A 10,395-nucleotide genomic window follows, 5' to 3' on the forward strand; every position below is an offset into this window, starting at 1 on the left:
AACAAGCGAGACATGGTGATGATTGTTGATAACATAAGCCTTACGTTTGAACTGACATCATCACCACTTGTACGATTACGCTTGCACCCATAACCTCTAGAAATTCCCGTCACAGTTACCACATCTCCACCCCCCCACACACGCACACACACAACTAGTCAAATTCGATTCCATTTTCCATATTCAATTCCATAAGCACCAACTAGCGAATAATCAAACACCACAAAACAAACAAACAAGCCGCCCCACCCTCCCCTCCCCCCAACTATATATCCATCATCCTTCTACACAAACCCCAAAAGAATCAAAAGCTAAAACCCAAAAAACCTCTCATAATAAAGCATCCCCATTTTTCTCTCTCAATAATTTTGCGTAGTTTCCTTTCTTTCTTTCTATCTATCTATTCTTACACCAAATTAAGGTACCATGGAACAACCAAAAGGTCCACAACTACAAACACAAGCACCCCAACCCCATGTAGCCATTGTACCTAGTCCTGGGATGGGACACCTAATCCCACTAGTTGGGTTCGCCAAGAGACTTGTCCAACGCCACCAAAACTTCACCATCACCTTCATTGTTCCCACTGATGGACCTCCCTCCACAGCTCAAAAGTCTGTCCTAGATGCTCTCCCTAGTTCCATGAACTACTCCTTTCTCCCACCAGTTAATTTGGATGATCAACCCGAAGGCACACAGATTGAGCCTCTAATTTCTCTCACTGTGGCTCGCTCTCTTCCTTCTTTGCGCCAACTATTTAAGTCGTTAACTCTAACAGAGACTTGTGCAAAAACCAAGTTAGTGGCTTTGGTTGTAGATCTTTTTGGTACTGAAGCCTTTGATGTTGCTAGAGAATTTAATGTCTTGCCTTATGTTTTCTTTCCCTCCACAGCCATGGCGTTGTCTTTATTCCTTTATCTACCAAAGCTAGATGAAATGGTTTCTTGTGAGTATAGAGACCATCATGAGCTGATTAGAATTCCTGGGTGTATTCCAATTCATGGTAAAGATTTGTTAGACCCAGTTCAAGCTAGGAAGAACGAGGCTTACAAGTGGGTTCTTCACCACGCAAAAAGGTACGCTTTGGCTGAAGGAGTCATGGTCAATAGCTTTATGGAGTTGGAACCAGGTGCCATTAAATCTTTGCTAGTTGAAGAACCAGGTAAGCCGAGAATTTACCCTGTTGGGCCTCTTGTGAATATGGGTTCAACTAGAAAAGTTGATGGGTCTGGGTCTGAGTGTCTGACATGGTTGGATGGACAGCCACATGGTTCTGTGTTATTTGTTTCTTTTGGAAGTGGTGGGACTCTCTCTTATGATCAGATCAATGAGTTGGCTTTGGGGTTGGAAATGAGTGAACAAAGATTTTTATGGGTTGTGAGGAGCCCAAATGATAAGGTTGCTAATGCCAACTTTTTTAGTGTCCAAAGTCAGAAAGACCCTTTTGATTTCTTGCCAAAAGGGTTTTTGGAAAGGACCAAAGGGAGGGGTCTAGTGGTACCATCTTGGGCACCACAAGCTGAAGTACTGAGCCATGGCTCAACCGGTGGGTTCCTTACGCACTGTGGTTGGAATTCTATCCTTGAAAGTGTTGTCAATGGTATACCACTTATTGTTTGGCCGCTCTATGCTGAGCAAAAAATGAATGCAGTTATGCTAACTGAGGACATAAAAGTGGCATTGAGAGCAAAGCCTAGTGAAAATGGGCTTGTAAAACGAGAGGAGATTGCCAAAGTGAGCAAGGCTTTGTTGGAAGGCGAAGAAGGAAAGAAGCTCAGGAACCAAATGAAGGACCTAAAGGACGCAGCAGCAAGGAATCTGAGTGAAGATGGGGCTTCTACAAAGGCACTTTCTGAGTTGGCTCTCAAGTGGAGCAACACAAAGTAACTTATTTTAGAATTGCAATTATTTTCTTTTTAAGGTCTATAGCCCATGATTGTATAATACTTGTTTGCTTTATTAATCTAGAGTTGCTTTTCATACAGCTATCACTTTCACTTCCCATTATTTTTCTTTTGAGCTATACAACTTTTTCACAATTTTATTTCAAACTTTTTTTTTTTTATTCAGAGTCTAATACTCACATCATTTCTATTATTACAAAAAAGTAATGTCAATTATTGTGCAAAAAGCCACTATTCCCAAAATATTATATATATATATATATATATAAAAGTTGGTGCGCTGGGTGTCGCTACGGGATTGCATAGAGTTATGGTACCACAACTTTGTGAAACAACTTGTCTATCTGACGAGTTATGAGTAGTGAAGGAGTGTCTCTACATGGACTTGTCATTACTTCTTCACCTCTCACAATTCACAATGTGGGCAAGTTGTACTATAAATTGTGCAATAAATTGTGACAGCAGCATAACCCAATTGCATATAATATGCCATCTAGTCAAAGCCAAAATGGGGTGGGTCCAACTACTTCGAACTTTCCTTATCTCATCATAAAGTGTGTCACTTAGCCAGAACGATTAGGTGGCTCGGCATTGACGTTAAGGCCATTTAGTTTATATAATTTTCATAAATCAATGGAAAAGTAAGAGGTATTAAACAATGGAGTGGCTTTCCTGCAATTCCATTTTCCAAAAGTCCAAGCGGTATGCATGCAGCCGAGGTCGTTTTCCTTCTGGATAAATCTCAATTCTTGAAACACAAGGCCCTTTTTTTCTTTTTTCTTTTTTTTTTTTTAAGTAAAAGTTTAATGTGCCTTACTTGATTGTGTTTTCTAAAATATGCTTTCTGAGAATTAAAAGAACAAGAAAACTCATCTTCAATAAAATGAGAATAAAAAATGTATAGTTACAAAGGGGGATTTGAACCTTAGAAAACTTCCACAGAGACACCATGAAAATACTAGTTGAATTATAATACTCCCCGCAAGAGGAAAAAAAAAAAAAAAAAAAAACATGCTAAAAACCATTGTTTTGATATTTCTAAAAACATGATTATTTTAATTATTATTGAGAGATTTTGTTATTTGGGACTGCACTTTTTAGATGATAGAACTATGGAGACAAGGAAGAAACCAAATACAATTCCTATTGACTAAGATCAAGCAGGGATAAAGCCATATCATTGGTGACATCAAATACTTAAGAGATGAAAGTGAACTTAGAATTGATCTTATTGCATGCTAAATTTTAGTTAGAAGAGGACTCTTATTGTGCTTGTGATACTATGCTTCATGAGTACAATAATTGTCATCATTATTGGCTTCAATGAATACTTGAAGTGAAAGAGACACGGACTAAAGCATATGTCAAGATGTTCTTTTCTGCCAAAATGACTAGGAAACAATTGAGTGAAAGTTTAAACTACAATATTAGGGTTTCTTTTTTAAAGAGTTTCAACCTATGACGTCCACTTCTAATGATAGCTCTTTATCATCAAATTAAGACACTAATCAGTTTTTAATATAGGCAGAGATTAAATCTCAGATCTTTTATACAACCATTAGAGACTTTACTAATTGAGCTAATCGGAACCTAAATAATATTAGGATTATTTCCAACTAGAACATGAAATTGTGACTTTCTTCACACATTTTCTAATATTATTTAACGCTAAAAAATAAGGAGCTCCAAGTACGGTCATGGATTCAACCTACCAACCTAACAAACCAAACTCATCCCTACGCTTTGGGTTGGTTATACATGGGCTGATAGGTTGTATTCCATATATTTTTAAAACTTGGGTTGGGTCAAAGTTCAAGTTGTGGTTAACCAATATTCAACCCAAATAACCTTACGTGACCCACACTATTAACAGTTTAGATAGAACATTTTTTTTAAAAGGTTTTGGGACTTGGTTTAATTTTTTTTTTTTAGTTCTATTTATTTTGGTTTTTTAAGTTTTTTTACTTTTATTTTTATTTTTTTTAATGAAATTGGAATAGTAGATCCAAATGTGTAAATTGTAATAAGTTAGTAAATGATAAGCTTAATGTGGTGCCCAAACCCAAGAGTGTTGCCTTCAGGGACGAAGGACTTGGCTCCCAATTTATTTGTTGGTGGATTTCCTTACACTCCTACTAATTGTTGCCTCAAACGTTGCCTTGACAGCCCAACCCCCTTACCTTTATGGTTCTAAGCCCAATTCTCACCTACCCTCTAGTTTTTCTTCTCCTTGAAATACCTCCCTCTCTCCCTTTGAACTTTCACCCTCCCTTTTTCTCTGTGTGTTTGCCAACCCAAAAGACCCCCTTGCCATTCGTCCTCTCTTCTCTTTTATAGTCTCCCTTTAGTGGGGGTCCAAATTATTACTTTTTCATAAGTCCCCACACAATCCCACTTTAGCCTATAATTCCAAGGAAAAATGATTCNTTATTGGCTTCAATGAATACTTGAAGTGAAAGAGACACGGACTAAAGCATATGTCAAGATGTTCTTTTCTGCCAAAATGACTAGGAAACAATTGAGTGAAAGTTTAAACTACAATATTAGGGTTTCTTTTTTAAAGAGTTTCAACCTATGACGTCCACTTCTAATGATAGCTCTTTATCATCAAATTAAGACACTAATCAGTTTTTAATATAGGCAGAGATTAAATCTCAGATCTTTTATACAACCATTAGAGACTTTACTAATTGAGCTAATCGGAACCTAAATAATATTAGGATTATTTCCAACTAGAACATGAAATTGTGACTTTCTTCACACATTTTCTAATATTATTTAACGCAAAAAATAAGGAGCTCCAAGTACGGTCATGGATTCAACCTACCAACCTAACAAACCAAACTCATCCCTACGCTTTGGGTTGGTTATACATGGGCTGATAGGTTGTATTCCATATATTTTTAAAACTTGGGTTGGGTCAAAGTTCAAGTTGTGGTTAACCAATATTCAACCCAAATAACCTTACGTGACCCACACTATTAACAGTTTAGATAGAACATTTTTTTTAAAAGGTTTTGGGACTTGGTTTAATTTTTTTTTTTTAGTTCTATTTATTTTGGTTTTTTAAGTTTTTTTACTTTTATTTTTATTTTTTTTAATGAAATTGGAATAGTAGATCCAAATGTGTAAATTGTAATAAGTTAGTAAATGATAAGCTTAATGTGGTGCCCAAACCCAAGAGTGTTGCCTTCAGGGACGAAGGACTTGGCTCCCAATTTATTTGTTGGTGGATTTCCTTACACTCCTACTAATTGTTGCCTCAAACGTTGCCTTGACAGCCCAACCCCCTTACCTTTATGGTTCTAAGCCCAATTCTCACCTACCCTCTAGTTTTTCTTCTCCCTTGAAATACCTCCCTCTCTCCCTTTGAACTTTCACCCTCCCTTTTTCTCTGTGTGTTTGCCAACCCAAAAGACCCCCTTGCCATTCGTCCTCTCTTCTCTTTTATAGTCTCCCTTTAGTGGGGGTCCAAATTATTACTTTTTCATAAGTCCCCACACAATCCCACTTTTGCCTATAATTCCAAGGAAAAATGATTCATTCTAAGAATTCTCTTGAAACTTGTCATAAACGCCAAATAGCGTTCGACAGCGAACTTCCCAAAGGCACTAACAGTGCTTAGGGACCGACCTAAATTTGACCATCCCCTCATTAGCCTCCCCCTGGCTTGTTAATCAGTATTGAGCCTAAATTGGCCTGGACACAATGGGATTCCCCCGAACGCCAATCCTTAGACCCTTGCACATTTGTCATTGGACAGGGTGTATCCTTACAGTGTTGGGCCAGTTTTAGTTACTTAGGATAGCCTTTGTTACCTGGGCTAGCCTTGGGCCTTGGTTACATGGGCCGTTCTTGGTCACTCAGGCCCAAGCCCCCACGATCCTATTTTCATGAAATGGAGATCAAATTGGGGTTCTTCTACTTAGCCGTTGACTAGGTTTTTCAAACTGATGATTATATCTCGGGAAGATCAACCGTCGATCAACTAATGCAGTATACATGACAACTCGCTCTTTATGTGCACGTGGTAGCATCTGTGACATCAGACGGTCAAGATGATCTGACACTTCGATTACTGAGGCACATGTGAAAAGAAGTAACGGCAGGTATTAATTAACTTCTTGCAGTTGTATGAAATGGTTTTTTCCCTTGTAAATACAATTATGGTGCTTGTTATAACCTTCTTTAGTTTCTTCTAAGTTCAGGTTCTTACTACTTTCTTCTTCTTGAGCCCCTAAATTTCTCCCGAGACCATCCCTACTATAAGAAGTTACTCACTAAGTCTTCTTCCTCTTGCCTCTTTCATTCATGTTCTTCCCTAGTTATCTTAATAGGAAAAATGGGTTTTTCGCATCTTTTAAAACACTAATGTAGACGTAGAATCCTTTAAAGCTAGGTTCAATATTCCTCATGATGTGAATATATCATACTGTCATGATGGAGATATAGAGGACCAAAGATTGCCCAGAGTAGTCTTCTTCACCTTAATGTCCATACTATAGGGTAGGGTTAGATTTCTAGTAGACCCAATTTTACTTAGAACTCTTAGTTTTTAAAGGCTAAGTCCCAACCAGTGTCTACTCAACTTTTATAGGGTAGTGAATTGTGTGGGGCGTCTTAACTGACTATACGGCCTAAGCCTCACACGCTATGACATCAATTTCCTATACGGTATTCGGGTAGTCTAAAGAATGGGTATTATCTTCAGACCTAACACACCATGGTTAGATTGATATCATGCCTCCCCGACTCCAATAGGAATTCTGTGGGGGAGTTTGTGAGAGTGAGCGGGAATTAGCTTAATGGCGAATTCACTTGCCCGACCTCTCCTTAGCAGATAGGTCGATATCCTTCTTCCTGAGTCTTTAATGTCACCCCGAAGTACAGATTTTAGCTTTAACTTTCTCTCTACTTTTTACACTTTGCAATTTGTTCTGTTATTGTTGTATGTTGTTGTTTGTTTTCCTTTTTTCTCTCTTTTTTTTTATTTAATTTTTTTTTATACATTATTTCCAATTTCTTACCGCAGTTTCCAAAAGATTTCAACCCGACCTAAACATCGTACAGGTTCAAGATCTTAATTTCATCTTACGCTTAGAGATTTTCATGCACTACGACGGTCAACTCAGGGCGTCTCGTCTAATCCTCGGCTACATGCCCTCCTACACAAGTTACTAGGATTTGTCAGGCAATCTAACAGTTGGTAGCCCTCTTCTTTCTTACTTGGATGTTCGGTTGTCGGGGTTTTTGCCTAACAGTCTTACAAGTTGTGAATCTTGGCATCGGGGACCTTCAAGAATAAGGGAGGGTTCGTTTGAGCCAATTCGCAATGGTTTGATAGATATAGTCTTTCATGGCTAAGCAGAATACATTCCAATTGAAGCTCTTATCCCCCTTGAACCGATTAAAGGGATGGTTCAACGATGTACTATGGGCCTCGGTTGTTGGTTCCCAAGCGCCCTACTTATCAGTGGTCAAACTACTCCACAATCAACCCCCAACAGACAACTACCCTTGCCCCTGGACAACGCAGGAAGAGGCAAAGGGGTGCTAATGATCCTTCATCCAGATCCGAAACCCCTCTTGCTGTTTAGCCCCTCGCCCTCATACCGGGCACTACAAAGGCTCAACAACTCGAGGAAACTCCTTTAGACACCAGGCTTGCCGATCAATCGGTAATCGTCGGGTCCAATATGGCCTCCACTTCCACACCCCTATCTTTAGGATGGGAGTGCACTTTTATTTTGGGCGATAAAGTCTTATCCACCGACTCCTTTATTAGAACCTAAAGGAGTAGCCTTGGAGGAACCACTTTTGATAGCCTTCGGGCAGGCCCTATTATTGCCTATGGATATGAAACACTGCTCAGGCTCTCAGAATAAGGACCTTGTCCTCAAGCTGAAGTGGCACAACATAGCTGTGAGTATCCTCTCCTTCTCTTGTCATATGCTATTCTTCCCCCCCCCCCCCCTCTTTTCTTTTTAAGTGTTACTTCTTAGTCTATACTAATTTTCTTATCATTTCTATCATTGTTCCAGGCCACTCAACTGACTCACGTTGTGGAAGGTCGGTTGAAGGGTGTCATGGAGGAAGCTAATAAGGAGAAAGCCCAAAAGCAAGTGGCCAAGGCCATGTTAAATGAAAAAGTCCTTGAGTTAGCCACAGTGGAGCGAAGGGCAGCTTTTGCTAAGAAGGCTTGGGAACTAGCCGAGCGAAAAGCTAAGGACCTACAGGGGAAACTTGGGGAGGCTGAGATCAAGCTTGCTGAGGTTGCTAGCATTGTCTCGACTTGTGATAAGGAGCTGGTCGACCTTAAGGAGACCATGAAGACTTGCGAGCAAGTTTTCTACAATATGGGGTTTAAAGACATCGAGAATTTAGTGGGCGTGGTTGTCTTCCAAGCTTAGAGGTTCGGGGTTTCCGGATGGCTAGATGGCGACTATGAATGCCATTGGTCTTCCCGAATCTTTTACATTCAGGGATGCAAATCTGATTCCCTTGCCCAATGATCCGCTTGTGGATGCACCGACCCAGGAGTAACCTAAGGATGATGGGGATGAAGAAGAGAGGGAGGACAGCCCCAGCATGGAGGAGCTGGCCCAACAAATAGACTCCCATGTAGTGGTAATTGATGTGGATAATCCAGCAACCATTGCTGCTACCAAAGTATAGGGCGCCCCTCAAGTAGGCCTAAGGCCGATCCCCCTCCCCCCCCTGCGCGCCCCCAAATAGCTAGTGAAGTCTCTCCAGCCACCCCCTCTATAACTCAAGGCCCGATTGCATAATTCTACTAACCTGCTTATCGCTTCCTATTTTCTTCTTCTTCTTCTTCTTCTTTTTTTTCTTTTTTTTTTCCTATGTATTTTCTTTTAGCTGGTCTAACTACATGTATCCCATTAAGTGGCACTTGTCTGTATATTTGAATACTATTTGGTTTGTTAAATATTAGGGATTGAGTCCCTTTGATTAAATTCCTTACTTATTGTTTCATTTTGTTTTATTATTATGTTTACTTTATTTTTTAGACTATTACAATATTTTGATTAGTATGTGATTACCCAGCCAAACCCCTTTTGTACAAATGACCTACAATCTTTGAATGAAATTATGCCATCAGCGACCTGAATGTGACATAACCGTACCCTCTGACGGAGATGTTGGTTTATTGTGACCTTTTATTAATATTATAAAGTTTTGTGAGTAACTGCTGTTAGTACGAAGGAGACTGCCCGAAAGAAAAGACTTATAATTTAACTACTATAGCCGAGGTCCTTCTACCAATCTAACTTCGGTCAAGGTAGGATCCTCTGTTTTGGAGGCAGAAACTCTGGTGATGATTCCCCTTAACTAGTGATTGGAGTCTGACTGAAACTAGGTTGTTATCCTTAAAAATTTATTATTAAGGTTTCCATCTAGTCGGTGACCAAGGTCAGGCTGAGGCTAGTTTTTTGTCCTTAGAAAAATTTATTAAGGTTTCCACCTAGTCGGTAACTGGGGTCAGGCCAAGGCTAAGTTTCTGTCCTTAGAAAAATTTATTAAGGTTTCCACCTAGTGGGTGACCAAGGTCATGACGAGGCTAGGTTTCTGTCCTTAGAAGAATTTATTAAGCTTCGGAATCAATATGATGCAAATCAACAAAATCCATTCCACATTTTTTGTTCGAACCAACTTACAATACTGAAAATTTCTTACAATAACCATATTACATTTAAGGATAATACTTCTTTAGATTGTAGACATTCCGCGGTCGGGGTAAGGGTCTTTCATCTATGTCCTCCAGGTAGTAAGCACTTACATCAGCCACGATTGTTACTTGATAAGGCCCTTCCCAGTTTGCAACAAGCTTCCTTATATTCCAGTCTTTCATATTTCCCATTGCTTTATGCAAAACGAGGTCTCCTGCCATGAACTATCAAGGCTTTACATTTCTATTTTAACCCTAGGCCAACTTTTGTTGGTAATCAACAAGTTGAACGAATGCCGCGTCCTGTCTCTCTTCTAGGAAATCTAAATTCTCGGACATTTGAGTGTCATTGTTGTCTGGAGAGAAACCAACAACCCTCATGCTTGACATACTTATCTTCACTAGAATGACTGCTTCTACCCCATATGTCATGGAGAATGGAGTTTCACCTGTTGACCTCCTCAGTGTAGTTCGGTAAGCCCACAAAACACACGACAACTCCTCGACCCAATTCCTTTTCGCCCCTTCTAGTCTTTTCTTTAAACCATTGACTATTGTCTTGTTCGTAGCTTCCTCCTGTCCATTAATCTAGGGATATGTTGGTGATGAGTACCTATTAATGATTCGCTGGTGATGAGTACCTATTAATGATTCCTAGATAGCTTCAGTACTCTCAAAATGCCTTACTGTCAAATTGTAATCTGTTGTCCAAAACTAGCGTCTAGGGTACCTCAAACCTTGTGACGATATTCTTCCATACAAAGTTTTTCATATCAATGTCCCTGATATTCGCCAAGACTTCAG

The 10,395-nt window shown here is 39.5% G+C and overlaps 2 protein-coding genes across 2 annotated transcripts; both read left to right on the forward strand.

Annotated features, from left to right (window-relative positions):
• Positions 1–248: 248 nt before the first annotated feature.
• Positions 249–1,984, forward strand: LOC112014189 (hydroquinone glucosyltransferase). The gene has a single exon (XM_024046569.2). The coding sequence runs from the start codon at positions 427–429 to the stop codon at positions 1,885–1,887; it is 1,461 nt and encodes a 486-aa protein (XP_023902337.1). The 5' UTR covers positions 249–426; the 3' UTR covers positions 1,888–1,984.
• A 4,957-nt stretch (positions 1,985–6,941) lies between these two features.
• Positions 6,942–8,885, forward strand: LOC136070483 (uncharacterized). The gene is made up of 2 exons (XM_065780485.1): positions 6,942–7,826; positions 7,946–8,885. Exons 1-2 carry the CDS (start codon positions 7,755–7,757, stop codon positions 8,312–8,314), a joined length of 441 nt encoding a protein of 146 aa, XP_065636557.1. The 5' UTR covers positions 6,942–7,754; the 3' UTR covers positions 8,315–8,885.
• The last annotated feature ends 1,510 nt before the right edge of the window (positions 8,886–10,395 follow it).

Source organism: Quercus suber, unplaced genomic scaffold (genome assembly GCF_002906115.3).
Source record: "Quercus suber isolate HL8 unplaced genomic scaffold, Cork oak 2.0 scaffold_237, whole genome shotgun sequence".
Taxonomy (NCBI): Eukaryota; Viridiplantae; Streptophyta; class Magnoliopsida; order Fagales; family Fagaceae; genus Quercus; species Quercus suber.